General features: G+C 41.0%; 1 protein-coding gene across 3 annotated transcripts in view; it reads left to right on the forward strand.

The window, feature by feature from the left end:
- cdk14 (cyclin-dependent kinase 14) overlaps positions 1-26,401 on the forward strand; it is a 715,009-nt gene that overhangs the window by 500,546 nt on the left and 188,062 nt on the right. For all 3 annotated transcript variants that reach the window (XM_034173976.1, XM_034173975.1, XM_034173977.1), the window contains one exon: positions 10,630-10,678. In XM_034173976.1, coding sequence (XP_034029867.1) covers positions 10,630-10,678 — 49 coding nt within the window. The remainder of the gene's footprint in view (positions 1-10,629; positions 10,679-26,401) is intronic.

A 26,401-nucleotide genomic window follows, 5' to 3' on the forward strand; every position in this document is an offset into this window, starting at 1 on the left:
AAAAACTGAATTAAAAATTTAAAACACAATAAAAAGACAACTATAAAAGAATACAAGAATAAAAACACATAACACTAATGATAAAACAGGGAAAACAAATGAGTCTTTAAACATGACTTAAAAGTCTCCACAGTATCCGACTGCCAAATGTGTGCTGGGAGATCGTTACACAGAGCTGGGGCACGGTAAGAGAAAGCTCTGTGACCGGCAGACTTTTTATTCACCCTGGGAACACATAGAAGTCCTGCACCCTGAGAATGCAGGGCCCGAGCTGGTACATAGGGGCTTACCAGGTCAGCCAGATAGGGAGGTGCAAGTCCATGAACAATTTTATAAACTAATAACAATACTTCAAAATCCGATCTTGCAGCGACTGGAAGTCAGTGCAGGGATGCCAAAACGGGCGTAAGGTGGTCAAACTTCCTGCTTTGTGTCAAAAGTCTGGCAGCAGCATTTTGAACCAGTTTAAGACCCCTAATCCTGGACTGCGGTAAGCCAGAAAATAGAGCATTACAATCTCTACAATCTAGAAGAGACAAATGCATGAATCAAAGTCTCAGCATCAGCCATAGACAGGATGGGACGAATCTTCGCTATATTTTGCAAATGGAAGAAAGCAGTCCTCGTAATGTCTCTAATGTGGAGATCAAAGGACAGCGTAGGATCAAAAATTACTCCAAGGTTCCTCACTTTATCCATATGATGTATAACACACGAACACAGGGGAGGTGATGGTCTACTGGTTAAGGTGTTGGGCTTGAGTCCAGAAGATCATGGGTCCAAATCCCCGCCTGACTGGAAAATCACTAAGGGCCCTTGGGCAAGGCCTTTAATCCCCTATTGCTCCCGGTATGTAGTGAGCGCCTTCTATGGCAGCACCCTGACATCGGGGTGAATGTGAGGCATAATTGTAAAGCACTTTGAGCATCTGATGCAGATGGAAAAGCGCTATATAAATGCAGTCCATTTACCATTTACACGAACCTAAGCTAAGCGCTAGCTGATCAAATTGATGCCAATACCTCGTTGGACCAAGAACCATAACTTCAGTCTTATCAGAATTTAAAAGTAGGAAGTTACTAGACATCCAACTTCTTACTGATGCAAGGCAATCTTCCAAAGATTTTATGTGAATGAGATTATCAGCAGTTATTGGCATGTATAATTGAGTGTCATCAGCATAGCAATGAAAAGGAATCCCAAAGCACCGCAGTATATTCCCAAGGGGTGCTACACAATGGGAAAAAAGCAGGCGGCCTAAAACAGATCCCTGCGGAACCCCAAACTTCATGTCCCTACGATCAGAGGAGGTGCCATTAATCAATACACAGTAAGAACGACTGGACAGGTATGACGTCAACCATGCAAGAGCAGTTCCAGTAATCCCAAAGTGATTCTCCAGCCTATTGAGTAAAATATGATGACCCACGGTATCAAACGCAGCACTAAGATCCAGCAGCACCAAGACTGTTGTGGTATCTGAGTCCATTGCTTGCAAAAGGTCATTCACTACTTTAGTAAGTGCTGTCTCTGTATTTTCTAAAAGCAGACTTCTGTGGCTCAAAAAGATTCTCAGTGAGGTAGTCCACGAGCTGTCACGAAACCACTTTTTCCAGGATTTTAGAACAAAATGATAGATTTGATATCGGTCAATAATTTTTCAATACACTAGGGTCGAGATTGGATTTCTTAAGTAATGGTTTAATCACTGCAGACTTGAAATATTTAGGAACAGATTCAGACGTTAATGAGAGATTTATCATTTCCAGCACAGTCGGCCCAAGAGTGGGCCACAGGTCCTTAAACAGTTTTGTTGGTGTAGGATCAAATAAACATGTGCTCTTAGTAAACGTCACGAGCTTCGTCAGCGCGCCTAGCGAGATGCCATCAAAATCTGTAAATCTGGGTAATATATGTATCTGATGAAAGCCTTGTGGATTTAAAATATTGGGGGAAAATACCACAAACCTTCAACAGTTCAACAAGTGTATTTTGTTAGGTAATGATAATATTCAGTATTTGAGATGTGTGAAACTCTATATTGACTAAAATGTCTTGACTGAAATGAGACAAAAATACATTGTTCTCTTTTGACTAAAAATTACAATAAAATTAACACTTTGTCAACTAAAATATGACTAAATAAAATGGTGTGTGAATGACTAAATATGACTCAAACTAAAAAGGACATTTGACAAAATCCAAAGTCTAAATTAAAAACAGGTGACAAAATTAACACTACTACAGACTTTTCTGAAATAAAAGCGTGCACACAAATCTAGCCATGAAGCTGCTCAGCAGACATTGTCAAATTACTTTTTATCTCTTAATAATGATGGAATACATACCAGTAGTCCTTTATTCCCTACAAGATGAAGTCCGTTTGCAGTGACTTTGAATAAAAGCTATAGTTTGTACTACGAGGTCACGTACAACATTTACTTTCAACTTTTCCATGTTGTAAATCCAGATATCCATTTATATGGACTTAAGAGTTTAAGGGGTCTGAGGCTGATGTTTGACTCCTCTGGCACTCGGGGAGTTCAGGTGTGGCACAGTCTTGGACTTGGACCACTCTGTTGGTAAGTTGGCAGGCTGCTGGAACACAGTCGCGTGTTTGGCTCATTGGAATAGACTGTGCATGGGAGGCTGAGTCAACTGCTGGTAGTCTGGCTCACTTTTTAGGTAGTTTACCACTTGGCGTCCTCTGCCTGGCTGTGCATCCACATAGAAAATTCCCCAGAGATTATCAGAGCTGTCTGAGAACTGTACAGACCAAAGCCTCACATACTTTAATTTAAGAAATATTACTGTGGTAATATTGAATGAAACAAAAAACCTTCTTGGAAAACTTTAATGGTGTAGTACTAACAATAATAATAATAATAATAATAATTGGGCACCACAGTCTTGTTTGAGGGCGGGTGCTAAAGAGGTAAAGTATGAGGCATATGACACAATTTCTGTACTTCTGGGGACAGAAACACTGCACTTTGTCTGAGTTTTTGGGCAAATTACACACAAACAAGGTAAAAATGTGAAGAAAAAGTGAAGATGCGGTGGGAAAGTGGACATGTGTTGCGGTTTGCTTATAACCCAGAGCTCAAACGTGTCGAGGCGATTGTGCAGGCAAAATACATCAGCTACTCTCGTTAGCTGTGTAGGCTAACATTTATCGACATGACCTCTCACATTTGCCTCGTCTTCCTTCTCCACTGGGAACCAAAAAAACTGCACTTTTCGCAACTGCTTCGGTGATTGCAGCCGAAAACAAAACAGTACACCATTTTCCCGTGAGAAGTTATGCTGTGCATATATTGCACAACGGGAGCGGCTGTCCCCATGATTGGTCAAATCCCACGATATCACGCATGGTTCAAACGAGACTGCGGTGTGCTATTAATATAACAAATATAGTTGTAGAGCACTTTCATGAAAATTAATTAAAACAACAAAAATAGCAAATTACAATTTTTACAACAAACTAAACAATAAACTGAAATATGACATATAAAGCTTAAATCATATTAAATTAAATCATATATTAATTCTGGAAGATTTTAAAAGATTCAACAAAATCAAACTCTAATGTTGGCAGGCAATTTAATCCACAAAATATGAACACTGTTAGCAATTCACCCTCAGAATCAGAGTAAGCCTGTAACCTGAGCCTGTGTTGTTGGTGTGCCCATTCAGTATTTTATGTCATCAACAAAATCTTAAAATCTGCTGTCGCTGTCACAGGGAGCCAGTAAAAGTTGTCCAAAACTGAGGTAATGGTTATTATTGTTAGTCCTCCCAGCAGCCATGTTCTGAATTATCTGAAGACTTCTGAAAATGAGAAAGTAACATGGTAATCAAGTCTGGAGGACACAAATGCAGAAATTAGTGTCTCAGCATCAGCCAAAGAAAGAACAGGTCTAATCCTTAATATGTTATGTAAATGAAAATGGTGAGTCTCCAATGTACAGGTCAACATAAAAGAAGTTGGTGCTATGTAGATCCATTGATGTTTATTCTTGGATTCTGTAGCATGATGTGGGTGAGGTCTATGGGATGCCAGCTCATTGTAGGTTACTTCCCCAGTCAAAATGGATACCCATTTATAGCTGGATTGCACTGGGACAATGCAGATGAAGTGTTTTGTTCAAAGACACAGACAGGGTGGATCACTCTGAATCAAACTCAGGTCTACATATTGGTTGCTCAGTTCCTTATTCTACCGAGCTACCTGTTCCACATAAGACAAGGATGGATCAAGGTCAGACCAATGTTTTTAACTCTGTCACTGTGATGAATCACACAATCAGGTTATGATAACTGATCATAAAGAGGTCTTTGGCAGGATCTCATACTTCTTATTGTTGAAAAGTAGAATGTTACAACATAACTAGTTATTCAGTGCAGTCAGAAAAGTCTCCAGCTTTGCAATGTGCAGTGGCAACACCACAGCTGTAATTAATCTGACCGAAAGGTGCTACGTGAACAATGAATAGTTGTTGGCTAAGAACAGAACCCTGAAGAATGCCATATTTCATTCCTTTTCTGTATCCGCTTATTCCCATTAAGGGTCATAGAGGATCTGGCTTTTATCCCAGAAATGATTGGGTGAGAGGCTCAGTACACCCTGAACAGACCGCCAGTCTATGGCATATAGACAAACACATTCACAACTATAGGAAATTTAAAGTTACCAATTCATCTAACTTGATGTCTTTGGAAGTGGGATGATGCTGGAGTACCCAGCGGGGACCCACACAAACACAGGGAGCACATGCAAACTTCACACAAAAAGGACCAGGTGGGAACCGATCCCAAGACCTTCTTGCTGTCAGGCAGTAGTGCAAGCTGTGAAGCCACCGATGACCTGTTTCAATGGAGAAAATTCTGAACTCATGTCTTCATGTTTTTTATTTTTGTTGTTGTTAAAATAAAAAAGGTGGTGTCGTTATTTTAAAAAAAAAATGGGACTGACTTGATGGGTAAGCTTTCAACCATGTGGGAACTTGACCAGAGATGCCATTTTTTTTCAACAATATGCTATCATCACTGGTCTTAATAATAGCACTAAGATCCAATAACAACAAGACTGATGTTTAATTGACATCAATAATATGCTAGTAATAATGCAAACACATTATTCACCACTTAAATGAGTATAGGTTCTGTGGAATCATGTGACTATGACTGTAGGTGTTAAAAAATATCATTTTCAAGAATTATGGGGAAACAAAGGTCAAGATAGAAATGGGTCTGTGATTAATCAGCAATCCCAGATCCAAACTATGTCTTTTAATAGATATTTTATGATACCATTGTTGTTCAAAAGATGCAGTTCAGATTACAAATTAATATATGTTAAATGTGCACATTTAATGGATTTTACCAATGTAAAAAAAAAAAATTGTGTAGCTGTTATTCTGTTATTTCACATTTGTAGTGTCTGTTTCTACCACATGCTGGTACAGTTGTATGCAAACATTTGGGCACCCCTGACAATTTTCATGATTTTCTTTTATAAATCATTGGTTGTCTGGATCAGAAATTTCAGTTAAATATGTCATATAGCAGACGAACACACTGATATTTGAGAAGTGAAATGAAGTTTCTAGTATTTACACAAAGTGTGCAATAATTATTTAAACAAAATTGGGCAGGTGCATAAATTTGGGTACCCCTGTCATTTTATTGATTTAAATACATTTAACACTAATTATTGGGACACAAAATTGGTTTGGTAAGCTCACTGACACTTGACCTCCTTAAAAAGGTGAATCCTATCATGAGAAAGGGTATTTAAGGTGGCCATTTGCAAATGTTTCCCCTCTTTGCATCTCTTCAGATGACCTGAAAACAAAGACTGTTCAACATCATGGTTTATGGGAAAGATACAAAAAGCTATCTCAGAGATTTCAGCTGTCAGTTTCCACTGTGAGGAACATAGTGAGGAAATGGAAGCCCCCAGGCACAGTACTAGTTAAGGCCAGAAGTGGCAGGTCAAGAAAAATCTCAGATAAGCTGAAGCAAAGGATGGTGAGAACAGTCATAGTCAAACCACAGACCTGCTCCAAAGACCTACAACATGATCTTGCTGCAGGTAGTGTCTCTGTGCATCGTTCAACTTTACAGCACACTTTGCACAAAGAGATGCTGTATGATGCTGTAATGCAGAGGAAGCCTTTTCTGCGTACACACCACAAACAGAGTCGCTTGAGGTATGCTAAAGCACATCTGGACAAGCCAGCTTCATTTTGGAATAAGGTGCTGTGGACTGATGAAACAAAAATTGAGTTATTTGGGCATAACAAGGGGCAGTATGCATGGCTGCAAAAGAACACAGCATTCCAAGAAAAATACTTGCTACCTACAGTAAAATTTGGAGGTGGTTCCATCATGCTGTGCGGCTGTGTGGCCAGTGCAGGTACTGGGAATCTTGTTAAAGTTGAGGGTCACATGGATCCTAGTCAATATCAGCAGATTCTTGAGAACAATGTACATGAATCAGTGACAGTTGAAGTTGCGCCGGGACTGAATCTTTCAACAAGACAATGACCATAAACAGTGCTCAAAATCTACTAAGGCATTCATGCAGAGGAACAAGTACAACGTTCTGGAATGGCCATCTCAGTCCCCAGACGTGAATATTATTGAAAATCTGTGGTGTGATTTTAAGCGGGCTGTCCATGCTCAGATACCAACAAACCTGACTGAACTGGAGATGTTTTGTAAAGAAGAATGATCGAAAATACCTTCAACCAGAATCCAGAATCCAGACTCTCATTGGAAGCTATAGGAAGTGTTTCAAGGCTGTTATTTCTGCAAAAGGAGGATCTACTAAATATTGATGTATTTTTTTCTGTTGTGGTGCAGGCAGAAATTTATGCACCTGCCTAATTTTGTTTAAAGAATTATTGCACACATTCTGTAAATCCTATAAACTTCATTTCACTTCTCAAATATCACTGTGTTTATCTGCTATATGATATATTTAACTGAAATTGCTGATCCAAGCAACCCATGATTTATAAAGGAAAATCATGGAAATTATCAGGGGTGCCCAAACTTTGGCATACAACTGTATATATTTTCATGTCACATTTGACCAACTTAGACTTTATTTATGTTAATCTGAGAAATTGTTCATGTAATTCAGCCTTAGTACATGCCAAGTTATCCTCTGAGTTGCTTTGCCAGTATTTTTGCTAGTATTGGAAGTTGTTACCTAATCCATATTCTGTTACTGTATACATACACAAACCCAGATGTCACGTTTATTTTTAAAATTCACACGATTATAACTAAAGGAATCTCAAAAGCAAATTGCCTAATTTTTTTGCTATAGGAGAAACATATAAAAAGTAATTTCACTGAGTTATAAATACATAAAATTTGAAGTTTAATAAATTGTATTGACTTAATCATGACTCCCAACCATTATTCTGTTTGGTTTTGATAGTTGTTTATCATTTATAACTACAAGAACACCTACAGTTAAGATGATAAGTAAACATAGTAGGTTTAAGCCTGTCACTAATAATATGCTAGTAAAGACAATTTTTAAATGCACGCCACCTGTCTACCAGTTTATGTGCAATTCCTTTATTTGTACATCTTCATGGTGGAATTGTGCTGAGAAGAATTATATCAGAACACATAAAACTTCAGCTACAGTTCACCAGAAGGCACATGAGAAACTCCACAGCCACAGAAGCCTACAAGTCCTTCAGAGTCATCATGGGTGGCTTCCCTCACCAGTCTCTTTTATGCATAGTCACTCAGTTTTGAAGAACTACCTCCTGTTGAAATATTTACCATACAGTACCACACTGGTTGTATTTCTGAATGATTGCTGTACAATGCATCTGAAACGTTTTCACAGCACTTAACGTTTTCCAAATTATATGTTACAGCCTTATTCCAAAATGGAGTAAATTCATTTTCACTCAGAATTCTACTCACAACACCCCACAATGGCAATATGAAAAAAGTTTTTTGTTTAATTTTGCAAATTTATTAAAAATAAAAAACTAAGAATTCATGTGTATATATTGTAAGTATTCACACCCTTTGCTCAGTACTTTGTTGATGCACCTTTGACAGCAATTACAACCTCAAGTCTTCTTGAATATGATGCCACAAGCAAAGCTCACGTATCTTTGAACAGTTTTGCTCATCATCTTTGCAGCACCTCTCAAGCTCCATCAAGTTGGATTGGGAGCGTCAGTGCACAGCCATTTTCAGATCTCTCCAGAGATGTTCAGTCGGATTCAGGTCTGCGCTCTGGCTGGGTCACTCAAGGACATTCAACAAAAAAATAATAAAAAAGCCTGCACACTTACACCTTTGTTACTTCCTTTAATGTAACAATGTTTCGATCCCACTGGATCTTCCTCTTTTTTTTTTTTTGACTGCTCTGGAGCAGGTTTTCATCCAGGATGTCTCTGTACATTGCTGCATTCATCTTTCCCTCAATCCTGACTAGTCTCCCAGTTCCTGCCGCTGAAAAACATCTCCACAGCATGATGCTGCCACCACCATGCTTCCCTGTAGGGATAGTGCCTGGTTTCCTCCAAACATGATGAATGGCATTCACACGAAAGAGTTCAATCTTTGTCTTATCAGACCAGAGAATTTTCTTTCTCGTGATCTGAGGGTCCTTCAGGTGCCTTTTGGCAAGCTCCAGGCAGGCTGTCATGTGCCTTTTTCTAAGGAGTGGCTTCCGTCTGGCCACTCTACCATACAGGCCTGATTGGTGGATTGCTGCAGAGCTTGTTGTCCTTCTGGAATGTTCTCCTCTCTCCACAGAGGAATGCTGGAGCTCTGACAGAGTGGCCACCAGGTCTTGGTCGACTCCCTGACGAAAACCCTTCTCCCCGATCGCTCAGTGTAGACAGGCGGCCAGCTCTACAGTCCTGGTGGATTCCAGCTTCTTCCGTTTATGGATGATGGAGGCTACTGTGCTCATTGGGACCTTCAAAGCAGAAGACATGTTTCTGTTCCCTTCCCCAGATTTGTACCTCAACACAGTCCTTTCTTGGAGGTCTGCAGACATTTCCTTTGACTTCATGCTTGGTTTGTGCTCTGACATGCACTGTCAACTCTGGGACCTTATATGTAGACAGTTGTGTGTCTTTCCAAATAATGTCTAAACAACTGAATTTACCCCAGGTGGACTCCAATTAAGCTGCAAAAACACCTCAAGGATGATCAGTGGAAACAGGATGCACCTGAGCTCAATTTAGACCTTCACGGCAAAGGCTGTGAATACTTTTTCAGGCATATCCATGCTCACTACTTTGAACCAACATTTAATTATTTCATATGGAGAACAAGGATCTCTTGTTTCTTTAACATCACAAGATGGAACTTTGGTTGAGGCCTGTTATCTCATCAGTTCTCTTCTAGTTTGACACGCATCCGCTAGAGTGCATCAAATTTGAATGGGAAAATTTAATTTCAAAATATCAATTTGGCTGGCATTTCATTTTGTTCCAGTTAACATAAAAATAACTTTTGCAAAGTTTTGCGGAATTCCATTGAGATTTAGGGGTGCCACCTAACACATGAACTTGTGTGAAATTTTGAAAAATGTGCAATTTTTAGTCTATTTGCCAAAATGTTGAGTACAGTGAATTTTATACAGTAACATGATTTGTAGGGTTATCAAAGTAAAAGTTGTTTGCCCTTTGGGCAACGTGGGTATTTCGCAGAATTCAACTTTCAAGATTCTCCATTCATTTGTCCTATAGACAAAATGAATGGTCAATGGGACATGTTCACGTGGCCTTACCCTGAGTTTTGTGCAGCAGGGATGGACTAGAATAGACTAAAAAAATGACACATTTTTCAAAATTTCACAAAAGTTAATATGTTAGGTGGCGCCCCTAAATCTCAAAGGAATTCCTCACAACTTTGCAAAAGTAATTTTATGTTAATTGGAACAAAATGCAATGCCAGCCAAATTGATATTTTGAAATTAAAATTCCCTTTCAAATCTGATGCACCCTCGAGTCCGCAGCACACAAAACTATTGAATCATAAATTTAATAAGATCTCCATTTGTTCTTCAAAAGATCAAAGCAAGGTCATCATAACCAGCAAAGAGAGGACCTCCCAAGGGGAGTGTGCGGGAGGTGTTGGATACCCAACCCATTCCAGCTGATTCCTTTCATAGTGACGGAGCACTGGTTCTCCTCAAAGCTCTTCATGGATGTCAGAACTCCTCGCCCTTTCTCAAAAATGTAATCCAGCCCTGTTGTGACTGAAAAGGTTTATGTGTGTCTGTCTGTGATCTTTTTCTACTGATCTGTGCTTTGAGCGCCACCTTGAGGCTCAGCTTCCACTTCATCACTGCAGTCTAGTACAACACACACACATCATTGGTGATGCATCCCATAGTCTTCCTGTGGGTCTTGCCCTCCTTTTGATTTTCACTTCTGGAAAAGAAACCAATTCTTACACCCATTCAGCTGGGTCAAAATCTCACTTCTGTGAAATTAATAATCAATAATTCCTCAGGTTTGATTTTTATGCTTTACTTCAAGTCTGTTGGCATTGTAATTTGTAACTTTTTTTTTGATCACAGGTCACAGATTATTGATCAAATTGTTTGTTGTCTCCTCATCACAGACCGCTTCACGGTGTACAGCGCTAAGAAGCTCAGACAAGCGTGGAATAAGTAAGTAGACCGTTCATGATGACCGATTTGTGCTTCTCTGTCAACAGTGTTGGGGAGTTAACTAGTTAAAGGTAACAAGTTGCAAAATAAATGTAATACAGCAGTTACTGAGAAAAATGTTTTTGTATTCCAGTTACTAATTAAAATATAGATGATTACAAAGTGATTGTATATGGATATAATGAAAAAATGTGTAAAATATTAAATAGGCCTTATGTTGCTTTGCTTCTTTGCTGCACAGGACTATCATATTTCAGAACAATGTGGGTCACCCAAAGACCATATGACAAATTTGATTTACCCTTAATTTGAATTTTCACCTCAACATCCTGTCTGATAAGCAACACCAATTTTTAGCAATTTTGTCACTAGATTTCACGACATTAGCATTTTGATTTTCCCTATCCACTTAAAATCCTGTTTTGTGACACACTGACAAACCTGGCAATTTTTATTCCACTCAAAGTGGTCAGTTTTGTAACAGTGGGATTGTTTGGAATGTTGTTGTGGATTGGACAGAAAAGAGGAAGACACTGAGAGATGAAGGTTAGGAGCAGATGTTCTCTGCAGGTGACCATGCAATCCCAATTCAAGTTATACTGAAGAACTTTAAATAATAGTTGGACAGTAATCATTGTGACATCAGCACACTTGTCAGGTTTACAGTAAATTTGTAATTTTGAGATTTTTCACTGAGGAGAGTGGTTCCTGAGCCGAGGCTGTACGTGGAGGAGAGACCCACCAGATCTAACTGGTGTCGCTCCACCTGCCGCACGAGCTCCGGCTCTTTCCCCCACAGCGAGGTGACGTTCCACACCCCCAGAGCTAGCCCTTGCTGCCCGGGTCTGGTCCGTCGAGGCCCTCGACTTTCACTGCCACCCAAAGGACAGCGCACCCGACACCAGCAGTTCCCCCTGCGGGTGGTGAGCCCACAGGGTGGAGATGGAAAGTCCACGTTGCTTTTTGGGCTGTGCCCGACTGGGCTCTGTGGCAAGCCCAGTCACCAGGCGCTCGCTGACGGGCCCTACATCCAGACCTGGCTCCAGATGAGGGCCCCGGGCTTCCTTCGGGCTGGGTCACATTTCCTCTACTTCATTCTATCATGGTGTCATGTGAACTGTTCTTAGTCTGACCTCTCGCCTGAGACCAATTTGCCATGGGAGACCCTACCCAGAGCACAAAGGCTCCATACAACACAGCTCTCAGGTTCATATGGGCACACAAACCTGTCCACCACAATAAGGTGATGGTTCCCGGAGAGGCCATCTGTGGGGGGCTTGGAGTGGAGTCGCTACTCCTTCACGTTGAAAGGAGCCAGCTGAGGTGGTTTGGGCATCTAGTAAGGATGCCTCCTGGGCGCCTCCCAAGGGATGTGTTCCAGGCATGCCCATCTGGGAGGAGACCCGGGGAAGACCCAGGACTAGGTGGAGAGATTATATCGCCACACTGGACTGGGAACGCCTCGGGGTCCCCTGCTGGAGCTGTTGCCCCCACGACCCGAACCCGGAAAAACAGTTGAAGATGATGAGATAAGATTTTTCACCTTTATTGTCCAGTTTAAATCATTTGGTAGAAATGTAATCAAAGTAATGTTACATTTCTCTGAAGTAAGTAAACATTATTACATTTCTAACAGAGTAAATGGTAATCTGTAACCTAATACATTTCAAAAGTAACCTTCCCAACACTACCTGTCAGGTACGGGTGTGTGTGTGTGTGTGTGTGTGTGTGTGTGTGTGTGTGTGTGTGTGTGTGTGTGTGTGTGTGTGTGTGTGTGTGTGTGTGTGTGTGTGTGTGTGTGTGTGTGTGTGACCTACTCATATCGCACTGTCACGTTCATCAGGGCTCAGAGCATAAATAGCAGGAGGAGCATTTCTAACTACAGTTGATATTCCCACCAATGAGCTGCTGGATGTAAGGTCCACCCATAGAACTCTATGGGTCCACCACGAAGGTCTTATGAAAAACACAATGTTTTTCTTTGATGTTCAGATGGTTTGATGCATCTATATGGATTCAGGTGGTTTGCAGGTTTGTACAACCCCTGGCAATAATTATGGAATCACCGGCCTCGGAGGATGTTCATTCAGTTGTTTAATTTTGTAGAAAAAAGCAGATCACAGACATGACACAAAACTAAAGTCATTTCAAATGGCAACTTTCTGGCTTTAAGAAACACTATAAGAAATCAGGAAAAATAATTGTGATAGTCAGTAACGGTTACTTTTTTAGACCAAGCAGAGGGAAAAAAATATGGACTCACTCAATTCTGAGGAATAAATTATGGAATCACCCTGTAAATTTTCATCCCCAAAACTAACACCTGCATCAAATCAGATCTGCTCGTTAGTCTGCATCTAAAAAGGAGTGATCACACCTTGGAGAGCTGTTGCACCAAGTGGACTGACATGAATCATGGCTCCAACACGAGAGATGTCAATTGAAACAAAGGAGAGGATTATCAAACTCTTAAAAGAGGGTAAATCACGCAATGTTGCAAAAGATGTTGGTTGTTCACAGTCAGCTGTGTCTAAACTAAGCTGTGTCTAAACAGAAAAGCTAAACGAAAGCCATCATTAACACCTAAACAGTAAAAAACAAGGTTACAGTGGGCTAAGGAAAAGCAATCGTGGACTGTGGATGACTGGATGAAAGTTATATTCAGTGATGAATCTCGAATCTGCATTGGGCAAGGTGATGATGCTGGAACTTTTGTTTGGTGCCGTTCCAATGAGATTTATAAAGATGACTGCCTGAAGAGAACATGTAAATTTCCACAGTCATTGATGATATGGGGCTGCATGTCAGGTAAAGGCACTGGGGAGATGGCTGTCATTACATCATCAATAAATGCACAAGTCTACGTTGATATTTTGGACACTTTTCTTATCCCATCAATTGAAAGGATGTTTGGGGATGATGAAATCATTTTTCAAGATGATAATGCATCTTGCCATAGAGCAAAAACTGTGAAAACATTCCTTGCAAAAAGACACATAGGGTCAATGTCATGGCCTGCAAATAGTCCGGATCTTAATCCAATTGAAAATCTTTGGTGGAAGTTGAAGAAAATGGTCCATGACAAGGCTCCAACCTGCAAAGCTGATCTGGCAACAGCAATCAGAGAAAGTTGGAGCCAGATTGATGAAGAGTACTGTTTGTCACTCATTAAGTCCATGCCTCAGAGACTGCAAGCTGTTATAAAGCCAGAGGTGGTGCAACAAAATACTAGTGATGTGTTGGAGCGTTCTTTTGTTTTTCATGATTCCATAATTTTTTCCTCAGAATTGAGTGATTCCATTTTTTCTTCCCCTCTGCTTGGTCTAAAAAGTAACCGTTACTGACTGCCACAATTTTTTCCCTGATTTCTTATAGTGTTTCTTAAAGCCAGAAAGTTGCCATTTGAAATGACTTTAGTTTTGTGTCATGTCTGTGATCTGCTTTTTTTCTACAAAATTAAACAACTGAATGAACATCCTCCGAGGCCGGTGATTCCATAATTTTTGCCAGGGGTTGTAGCTGTAATTAATTAATACAATTTTGTTAACAACACCACTTCCATATGTCTGAGAAAGATCCATATCACACACTGATGTCAGCGTGCTTCCATGCAGAACAGTCAACTGCACACTGGGAGCAGCTTGAGGATTATGGACCTTGCCCAAGGGCCCATAATGATTTTTTTCGTGTTAAGTGGTCTGAAAACCTCCGGACAGCCACATGGTTGCTTGGCCAGTACAACCAGGCTGTTTTCTGCCATGATGACTCTTTGTACAAGTGTCTCACCATGGGATTATAGTGAGACACCTGGAAAATCTTATATTTTTGGCTCTTTTGGACCAAAAACTAGCTCATGATTTCACCCACTCACTCACTGCATCAGTGTAACATCTCACAAAAAAAAGGTTGTTATTTGATGTATAATGAGAGATGGCTGAGCCATGAGGGTGGACCAGGTGTCTCTCAATGACGGCCACCGATTCCAGTGTTTGGCCTGCCAGGTCATCTCAATACTGCTGTAGTGAAAAACTGTTCTCCGAGGATTTTGATTCAAACAGGGGTCTGCGTGGAGTGTTCCTCTGAGTCGGTCCTGGTTGGAGCAGTGTCTGAACATACATCCTCGCTCATCACAGTGGACATGGTACATCCTTCCAGTGGCCATGAATGCCCTCTTCTCTGAACCAATGATTCTTCACGAAGCCAAGTAGTTCCAAAAGGCAATGGTTGTGATTGAGTGACCATCTTGGTCCTCAGAGAGACTCCTGAAAGCCTGGTGGTGGTTTTTGGGGCTTTGGCTGATTTAATCAAGGACAGTTTTACCGATGTCTTGGTAGTTGTAGCACATGGTTGTGGACAAGCTTTGTGTGGGTGTCTCCTAGTCCAATACTGGAGAGAGGCTGTATCAGCCACGTGACCCAGTCCATCTCTGACCAGTTGTGGTGTGTCACCACCTTCGCAAAGGTGTCAATGAATGCCTTCAAGACATCTTGCTCCGCCATCTTCATTATTGCAGAGATGGAGTCCAGGAGCTTTTAAGTGAGCACCATGTTTGCCTGAGTATTTCTTAAAGGGTCGCCATGCCCGCACCCTGGACGTGGATGACACCTAGCGACACCCCAGTCAGATGGTGTCATGCATTGAAGAGATGTGAGTAAGTCCCTTTTCCAGGATCATTTGTGGAGTCTGCTGCTGTTCCACCTCAGTGTCACATTGAAGGAAAGCTAAGCAATTAAAATGATTTTTTTAGGGCCGCCTGATTACGAAGAAAAGTAAATCTGCCAACTGGACGTCCGGTACTGGCCACCATTGTGAACGGGTTATGAGCTCTGACACAGACAGAAACATGAAGAATCCAACTTCAATCACTAATCTGCCATCAGTATAATCAGTAACTTTCTCATATAGTCTATTTCACTTTGTCTCTAATCTACACCTTTTTGTTTTTCAGCTATTGCCTCTTTGAGAACCCTGGACTATGTATGATTGTTTAGCTGCAGTATTTCTGTTATTGAATGTTTTTGTCAGTCTTGTTCTTTTTATTTTGTGTTGGTCATGTGGCCACAACATACGGCCACCCTACTGAGTCTGATCTGCTTGAGGTTTCTTCTGATAATCAAAAAAAAAACAAAAAAACACATCATTGCAGTGAGGTGCATAACACTGAAACCAGGGGTGGGTATGAAGGTCCAAGAGGTTCAGGATTTCTTTGCAACTGATCACCTCAACAGATGATTTCATAGGTGAACAAATGTTCCATTGAGGGGCGGAGCTGATCAATAAAACCATCTGCTGAGATGATTCATTGGAAGGGAAACCTGCACCGTATTGACCCTCCATGGTGCTTTGTTGCCCAGTTTTGGTCTAGATCTTCCCCGTGTATAGTAGTTTGGGTTAACTTGTGATTTGGCACAATATGAATAAACAAATTGAGTTTGTTCAGGGCTGTTACAGTTTTAATCTGACTGCCTTTCAAAGAAGACTTTGTACTGGTCGACACTTCAGAGCTTCTGTAATATCACACGTTTTTTCACATTATCTTTTATCAGTTATCTGTTTATTGAGTACAGTCTGTGAATACTAGTTTAAAAAGAAAAGATTCAAATGGCATCTGTGTTATCAACTGTACACACGACTGCTTTTTTAGTTGTATCACCAAATTGTAAAAATGTCAAAACGGTGACAACCAACAGACAGCAGGTAAAGTGTCTCAGGACGGATTTATTCTCATCGTTCTGTGTCTCCTGGCTTTGATTTTGTCCGAGAGGAAATAAAAATGTGAAGAAAGGCAGCAAGGGGGAATATTAATGACCGCCGCTTCCTCTCTGCTGCTTTTCATCCCCATCCAGGGAGCGATGGATTTGATACGGACGTATACACTCACTCTGTGTCTGCCCTGAGACTTGGCTGTCCATCCAGTGCTCTCGTCTTTCTGCTCTCAGCTGGGTTTTTTTTTTCTCTGCTGGCTTTTCTTCCGCAGCTGCAAAAATGGGAATAATCAGTTCTGTTTTTCAGTTGTTTGTGTATTTTGCTTTCACTATTGAGGTTGTTTGATCACATAGTTTGCCGTTGCTCCATAGGCTGTTTTAAAACTTTATCCTAGTAACTCTCAATTTTACACAATTATGTTGTGTTTTTGTATGTTTAGTCAGGCTTAACATAATAGTGACTCAGCGGCCACTTTATTAGTGGCACATAATGAGTCTTAAAATTTACTTATCTTTAAATCAAAATGTCAGGATGAGGTTTAACTGTGTCTTAACACTGTAGTTCATAGTCGTGTAACAATTCACTGACATGAATGAGAAATCATTTCAAAGTAAGCGATATGACTACACCGATTCTCTGAGTCTTGTATTGATATTGATGTACTATGAACTAGTCAATTATTAGAAATTTTGTTTCTGGCTGATGTTCAATACCTTGTAACAGTGCAGTTTGTCAACAAATATGTGAGAAATTATTGAAATGTTTAAAAACAGTGTTCCTCAAAGAAAGACTGGAATGGATTTGCCTATTTCTCCTACCTAATATATAGTGCCTAATATAATTAAATGATTCAAGGAATCTGAGGTAATTTCAGTATGTAAAGGGCAAGGTGCAAGTTTAAAATGAACAGCCATGATCTCCAATCCCTGAGACAGCACTGCATCGGGGACCAGCATTCATCAATAATTGATATAATCACATCAGCAAGGGATGACTTTCTGGAACCTTTTTCAAGCACTACAATACAGAGTTACATATTCAAAAATGCTACTTAAAACTTGCTATTACTATGCAAAAAAAAAAAAGAAACCTTATGTTAACTTTGTCCAGAAGTGACATTGACTTCATCTGATGAATTACTATTTCAGGTCTTTTTTGGAAGAAATAGATGCTATGTGCTCTGAATGAAAGACAAAAAGGACCATCCAGATTGTTATCTGCAACAACAGCAAAAAGTGTCTTGGAGGTTTTCTGGAAGTGCCGTGTCATGCTGAAGTTATCTGGTCTGGTTGTGTTTGTACTGACACACTACACTGGCAAGCCACACACTCAATCATTTTCTTGGGCAACAGAGAAATTTGCACACACACATAGACTGTGACTGACCAGGAAGCAAGAACGGGTCATAACAAACCTGACATGAAGTGATCAGAACACATGCTGACAAAGGGCACACACAAGACCTCTGTGTTTGTTACAGCTGGCCAGCCAAAAAGTCTCTCCTATGTATCTTCCATCTCTTTTCCTCCATTTTTCAGTGCTGGCAAGTGAAAAGCTGATGACTTGCGACATGCACTCTCACTTGTTTATGTAATCCAACATGGACACACCCTTCACCTGTGACATCATGCAGGAAGGGTGTATACTGAATATGGAAGCTCTGACAGATGTATGTGGAGGACTGTTAGCCAATGTGCAGCCTTGTGTGGTTGCCGCACCTTCATCCTCCAGTGAGTCAGAGGTGATGAAAGGATGTCTGTAGACTGAAAAGTGTCTTGTAGTTGCTGTGCCTGCTCAAAGATAAGCTCTGGTTTCACCCTTTAAAGCAGGTGGTTTCCTGTGTATGGCCTCTCCCAGCTTCTTCTTGTTTTTCCTGCAGTATGAACAAAAAGCGGTGGCCATGCACCATTGAAGCAGGAATGCATTCCCTGCTGTGAATATGCTGTCACCTGTTGCTGGTTGATAGTTTCAGGCGATAATGTCAATCAAAGCACTGATATGTATTTTTCAAGTGGCCTTACTGACGGCAATAGCAGGAAGGAATTTCGGCAAACTGCAATTCACAGCTTTCAAAGTCCAACATGTTCATGTTCATCTGATCGTTGCTGGGTGTTCTGTGCACCTGAATAGAATCTAAACCGAGAGATAAAATCACTAAAAAAAATTTCCTATGTTTTTATCTGTTATGCATTCCTGAAAACTTGTCTCAGTCATGTAATCATGACACCTTTGCTTCTATTTTGATGATCTGCTGTATAGCACATATGAGGTCTGTTAGAAAAGTATCCAACCTTTTTATTTTTTTCAAAAACCATATGGATTTGAATCACGTGTGATTGCATCAGACAAGCTTGAACCTTCGTGCGCATGCGTGAGTTTTTTCACGCCTGTTGGTTGCGTCATTTGCCTGTGAGCAGGCTTTGTGTGAGCACTGGTCCACCCTCTCGTCGTTTTTTTATTGCGAATAAATGTCTGAACGATTTGGAGCTTTGCTGCATCAATTTTTTTCCAGAAACTGTGAGAGACCTCCAGGTGGACACCGTTCGGAAAATTAATATGGCTTTCAGGGACGATTTTATGGGGATTATACAGATTAAGGTGTGTTACTGCTGCTTTAAGGAGGGCCCACAACTGCTGAGAGCGCGGCGCGCTCCCAGCGCCGATCGACAGGCTCAGACTCCGCTGAAACAACCAGATCATTTCCAACGTGAAGGCTTTGTTGATCCGGGACCTCGTCTGACTTTCACAAAAAGGCAGAAGTCGTGGACATCAGCACTTTTTCTGCACATTCCACTGTTACAGGAGTTTTTTTCATGGAAAGAAAAGCGGAGGGACGCGCCACGGAGCCGTTCATTACGCGGGACAAAACCACCTCGGTGTTGGTCTCACAGGACGGCTTTCAGATGGATTCCGGTTGCTTTTCAGTCGTGTGATTATCTGATTGTGATTGTGCATGAGCTGGACATGCCCGAACATGTCCTGGAAGGCTTCATCACGGCGTTGCTTTGCGCCATGCAGCTCCACCAGGACGTGCGGAACTCCTCCGCACGTCTGTCTTAATGTGCTGATGTCCACGTCTTTTCACAATTCCTGTGCTAGTCAGACGACATACCGGATCAAGACAGTGTCCAGTTTAGAAATAAACGGCACATTCCACTGTTACAGGAGTTTTTGTCATGGAAAGAGGAGCGGCTCCACCACGTATCGCGGTGGAGCTGCATGGCGCAAAGCAACGCCGTGATGAAGCCTTCCAGGACATGTTTGGGCATGTCCAGCCCATGCACAATCACAATCGGATAATCACACGACTGAAAAGCAACCGGAATCCATCTGAAATCCACCTGAAAGCCGTCCTGTGAGACCAACACCAAGGTGGTTTTATCCCGCGTAATGAACGGCTCCGTGGCGCGTCCCTCCGCTTTTTTTTTCCATGAAAAAAAAACTCCTGTAACAGTGGAATGTGCCGAAAAAGTGCTGATGTCCACGACTTCTGCCTTTTTGTGAAAGTCAGACAAGGTCCCGGATCAACAAAGCCTTCACGTTGGAAATGATCTGGTTGTTTCAGCGGGGTCTGAGCATGTCGATCGGCGCTGGGAGCGCCGCCGCGCTCTCAGCAGTTGTGGGCTGTCCTTTAAGCGGCAGTAACACTCCTTAATCTGTATAATCCCCATAAAATCATCCCTGAAAGCCATATTAATTTTCCGAACGGTGTCCACCTGGAGGTCTCTCACAGTTTCTGGAAAAAAAAATTGATGCAGCAAAGCTCCAAATTGTTCAGACATTTATTCGCAATAAAAAACGACGAGAGGGTGGACCAGTACTCACACAAAGCCTGCTCACAGGCGAATGACGCAACCGACAGGCGTGAAAAAACTCACGCATGCGCACGAAGGTTCAAGCTTGTCTGATGCAATCACACGTGATTCAAATCCATATGGTTTTTGAAAAAATAAAAAGGTCGGTTACTTTTCTAACAGACCTCGTAGTCTAAAGCATTTCATGCAACTCCATCTGGGGTGTGGTCAACCCCCACCGTACTGTTTATAAAACACATAATCTAAATGAAAACTATGGTGTAAAGTGCAAAGGGGGCAGTATTTTGTCAGTTGTGTGTGTTTTGGGCATACCTTGGAATAAATCATAGTAAATGGGTTTCCATGACATACAGTTGTATGTAAACGTTAGGGCACCCCTGATGATCTCCATGATTTTCCTTTATATATATTTTTGGACCATTCATCTTTACAAAACATCTCAGGTTTGTTTGTTTCCCAGCATGGACAGCCCACTTGAAATCACACCACAGATTTTTTAATAATATTCAGGTCTGGGGACTGAGATGGCCATTTCAGAACATTGTACTTGCTCCTCTGCATGAATGCCTTAGTAGATTTTGAGCAGTGTTTAGGGTCGTTGCCTTGTTGAAAGATCCAGCCCCAGCGCAACTTCAACTTTGTCACTGATTCATGAACATTGTTCTCAAGAATCTGCTGATATTGACTGGAATCCATGTGACCCTCAACTTTAACAAGATTCCCAGTACCTACACTGGCCACACAGCCACACAGCATGATGGAACTACCTACTGTAGGTAGCAAGCATTTTCTTGGAATCCTGTGTTTTGTTTTGTTTTTCAGCCATTCATACCACCCCTTGTTATGTCCAAATAACTCGATTTTAGTTTCATCCTTTTAGTGATCCTTTTCACTTCTGCTTCTCTGTTTCACTCAGTCCTAAAAGATTCACGCTTGAGTTTAGGTATGATTTTGACATGTGGGGGGGGGGGGTTCCTGGATGCTGGGGGTTGGTGGGGAGGAGGGGGAATCTAGGAGAGTAGAATCAAGTAACTGAACAAATGATCAAAGGGATTTCTTTATTGATTTTATTTATTTATTTTTAATTCTGTGATAACATTCTCACAGTGTTGGGGGCAACGGCAATTTCCTGTTTTGTTTTTTTAATCATTTTTATTAAGGATTATTATGTTGGAAGAGATGGGGGCTTTGCAGACCGAATGGTCCCCCCCTAAAAATTGGTCCGCCCTGCCTTCACTATGCATGTGTCATTTGGGACCACAGCCATTCGTCTGTGTCTGACTGTCTACACCCAAAGCGATCAAAGGGAATAATGTGATTTTTAACCATCAGATGACAAAGTAAAACCTCTTAAATCATTCTAAAGTCAGTTTTAAGCAGAAACAAGGTGATAATCAGTGAGTTGCTACTGACACTTTGAAGTGACGGAGGTGCAGTGAACACAGCACCAGCAGATCCTCTGGCTGCTGAGCTCTGATCGCTTCCTCCGTCTTTTGTTATGAAATAATGCTGAATTTATGTGGAAATGATTCTTGTACAAATGCTTAAGATATCTGTCACTGAGATAGATGATGACTGGAGTGCATTTTTAAGCAGAAACAAGGTGATAATCCGTGCACCGCGGCTGAAGGGCAGAAATAACACATGCACAGTAAAGCAGGGCAGAGCAATTTTTAGGGGGGACCATTCATTCGGTGACAGGGGTATTACTTTGTTGAACTAAATAATTTGTTTTTGTCACTGACACTGCACTTCCTAATCCATCATCGGTCCAGCATCCACAACCCATCCATCAGGTGGCAAGCAGGTTTATGGGTTATAACATATGCAAAGCAAAGCTGCTTTAAGCTGGTACATTAATATTTACCAGATTTTATTGTTTGTCCTTATTGTAGCCTTCATGCAGGACAATTGAAAACTCATAAACTTTGATTCCTGATGGAGGAGTCACAGTGTCTGTGTTTGTGATGGTCCTGAACCAAGATGAAGATCAAGGCTTTCAGTGACTTTATGGTCTTGATCATGAGAAGTGACAAGAAGTAGGTCATTGCCATTTGAGTTTGAGAGACCCTTGAGAACTAATGGAGTCACAGAGTCACTGTTGAGAGGTGTTTGGCAATGCTAATACTTTAACATGTGTCACATTTCTCTCTGATCCAGCACGTTGGTGCCTCAACTTTGAAGACCCCAGAAACCGGCTGTGGCAGATAAATGGTTACTTTTGAGATGTTTGTGTGGACCGGTTGACTATTTGGGTGGATTTCATCCAGGAACTACAGTGGTTCTGTGATGTGGTGAATACGCTAACATGTGGCATCAGCACATGCTCCCAAACCTGACCTTATCTGTCCTTATTGTATGCCCCTTAAATTTGAAGCTGTGAAAGATGTTAGCATTGTTGCATGGATGGACCCATTCAGGGTGAATGTCTTTGCTTTATAAAGCACAGGAAAAATGCAGTTTCCATTTAGTATTCCACAAAAAAAAAAAAAGAAAACAGGCAGGGGTTTGGTACTCTACATCTTAAATGAACACTGAACTCATACATTCTGCCTGGAACACACTGTAAACTGCATAGTTAATGCATTTTATTATTTTTTTAAACAGCACCTCTCTGAAAGCAGACCTCATAGGAAACGATGTATAATACATACAATTATAAATACTGTCATACGTAAGTACCTGTAGACTCACCATCAACTTCGTCCATTTAGATTATTTTTATAATCCAGATCTTGTGAGTCAGAGTTCCATGTGGGTTTCATTGACAAGCATTCACAAAGACCGCTTCAAACACTGAAACGTTTTAGAATGAAAAAAAAAAATATATATATACTAGCTGGGGTACCCAGCGTTGCCCAGGTTAACCTGTTTAAGATATAATCTACAAAATATTCCAAAGTTTATATTTTGTCATAATTGTAGATATCTTATAAGTATATATGTAGTCCGAATAGGCAAAGATTTGAACTAAAAACCCAAAATAGGTGGAATCCCCAAACCAAGAGAGAAAACTGAATTTTGCTGCATGCAAGAAACAACAATGAAGTTCTTCAGACTTTATATTGCAGATCAAGTATGCTCATAATCATTAATCAGAATTGATGTTATGACCTTTATAATTGTTGATACATTGCAAGTCTAGTTTATAAGAATGCTACAAAAATAAAATGGCTTTTAAGCAAATGTTAATTTTGGATTTGAGATGTTGAATATATATTTAAATGTAGCTTTTACTGACCAATAGTTCTGAAGAGCCTCTTGGTAGACAATGTTCCTTGTCCTTCTGTCAGGAAAGTGGATATACAGCTGACTGGGGTTACCAAGTCTGGAGCATCTGACTAACTAACTGTGGAAGATCGCAGGTTCTGCCATATTCAGGCCAGCCACATTATCAGCAAAAGTAGTGGTTTCTTTTTTCACACTTTGAGGCATTCCATCTTTAAATGGTGTAAATGTTGCCTTGCATATTTCTTAAAGTTATGCATTCATTGGTATATTTAGAGAACAAACAATCTTTTCAAATGTAAAAAAAAGAGGTTTGACCACTAAAAACAGTTTGAGCCATGAAACATCAACATACCAAAACTATTAGATCAACCCCAAAGCTAGTGCACTATTATAATAGGATAGCAGGTTGTGAAGAGTTGATAAATAACAAAATTTAATTTATGATATTTACATCATAATGAGCAGCCTATATACAACACGCCATTGGAGAACACAGGCTCTATGCCCGCTTACTGGCTGATTGAAAGGGTGCTGCCCCATCAGCAGTTAGAACTACATCACTTTTTCAAATGATCTGCAGAGTGCCATTGTGATACAGAAAACATGCGTTTGCCTGGTACATTATGATCAACGCTGGGCAAGTGATACACATCATGTACACTCTACACCTTTATTTTTAGAAAATGTGCAAATGTTTAGAAATACATGTACAAATTGCAAGAAAAGACAAAGCTTGATATTTTATCCAGTAAACTTTTAAAGTTTAATTTACAGCATGTGGTTGAAAGCTCTCTGCTAAGAGTGAAAACCTTAATTCCAAGAAGGAAAAGGCTGTATTCTGATAAGTATTATATCATAGTGATTGTGAATAAGTTTTATCAAACTGCATGTGAATTGACACCCCCCACCCCCTCTCAGCCACCAATGCCTGGCATGGGGAGAACCCATCTACATCTCTGAGCTGGCACCTTATCTGCAGGTCTAAATCCTTGTTCCTGGGCACAGCATTATGAAGAGTTTACCCTGTATTTATTTTGAAGTTGATAAACATAACGCAGTATTGGCCATTAGGTACAGAAAAATCTTAGTTTGACGGTGCATATTGCCATAATGATTAAACCAGATTTAAGGACTATTTTTAAGTAGGATGGCATATCTACTCATTCACACATGGTGTCAAATATCATGGGTGTAATATTGGTAGAGGGGAGTATGGGGATAACAAAGCACATGGAAGAAAGTTACTTTGTATTGAATTGTGTATTTATATTCTTACAATCAAAATGTTCAGTATATGATTAGTCAGTAAATGACAGAATACTCACATTTGTTTTTGCTATAAACAGGTCTGAAAACACTAAAGTTTATAGAGTTGTTCAAATCTTTACAAGGAGAGTCAAACAGGTTTGTAGCACCCACGTGCAGCATGTGCAGAGAAAGGATGCATTCATATCAAGGGGGATATTTGAATCTGCTTGGTTATACAACCAACCTGGTATGCACACCCACGCTATGTGTGCTAGCCAGCAACCAGCAGCAGATAGCCCAGGAGTCTGGGTTCTGTTTATAGCAGTAGGCAGGCTACTGAGCTCCTGCATATATGCATAGGGCCAGTGGCCAGCTATTAAAGCTGAGAGATTTGTGCTGGAGTACAACTGCCACTGAGGTACATATGGTTCAACTGTATGTATCAGATTATTGTTAATATTGTTGTCTTAATATTAATTTTTTTGTTTGAAAATAGTACCAGGTTGTAACCCATGTCATGGTGGTTCAGAATATGTAACTTTGGGGAGTTCACTTTATGTAGTTTTAGAGCCTATTCCGGACAGACAGAAAGACAAAAGTAGCCATTTATGTATATACACTCAACAAAAATATAAACGCAACACTTTTGGTTTTGCTCCCATTTTGTATGAGATGAACTCAAAGATCTAAAACTTTTTCCACATACACAATATCACCATTTCCCTCAAATATTGTTCACAAACCAGTCTAAATCTGTGATAGTGAGCACTTCTCCTTTGCTGAGATAATCCATCCCACCTCACAGGTGTGCCATATCAAGATGCTGATTAGACACCATGATTAGTGCACAGGTGTGCCTTAGACTGTCCACAATAAAAGGCCACTCTGAAAGGTGCAGTTTTGTTTTATTGGGGTGGGATACCAGTCAGTATCTGGTGTGACCACCAGTGCAACACATCTCCTTCGCATAGAGTTGATCAGGTTGTCAATTGTGGCCTGTGGAATGTTGGTCCACTCCTCTTCAATGGCTGTGCGAAGTTGCTGGATATTGGCAGGAACTGGTACACGCTGTCGTATACGCCGGTCCAGAGCATCCCAAACATGCTCAATGGGTGACATGTCCGGTGAGTATGCCGGCCATGCAAGAACTGGGACATTTTCAGCTTCCAAGAATTGTGTACAGATCCTTGCACCATGGGGCCGTGCATTATCCTGCTGCAACATGAGGTGATGTTCTTGAATGTATGGCACAACAATGGGCCTCAGGATCTCATCACGGTATCTCTGTGCATTCAAAATGCCATCAATAAAATGCACCTGTGTTCTTCGTCCATAACAGACGCCTGCCCATACCATAACCCCACCGCCACCATGGGCCACTCGATCCACAACATTGACATCAGAAAACCGCTCACCCACATGACGCCACACATGCTGTCTGCCGTCTGCCCTGAACAGTGTGAACCGGGATTCATCCGTGAAGAGAACACCTCTTCAATGTGCCAAACGCCAGCGAATGTGAGCATTTACCCACTCAAGTCGGTTACGACGATGAACTGGAGTCAGGTCGAGACCCCGATGAGGACGACGAGCATGCAGACGAGCTTCCCTGAGACCGTTTCTGACAGTTTGTGCAGAAATTCTTTGGTTATGCAAACCGATTGTTTCAGCAGCTGTCCGAGTGGCTGGTCTCAGACAATCTTGGAGGTGAACATGGTGGATG

The sequence above is a fragment of the Thalassophryne amazonica genome, chromosome 7, assembly GCF_902500255.1.
Source record: "Thalassophryne amazonica chromosome 7, fThaAma1.1, whole genome shotgun sequence".
NCBI classification, from domain to species: Eukaryota; Metazoa; Chordata; class Actinopteri; order Batrachoidiformes; family Batrachoididae; genus Thalassophryne; species Thalassophryne amazonica.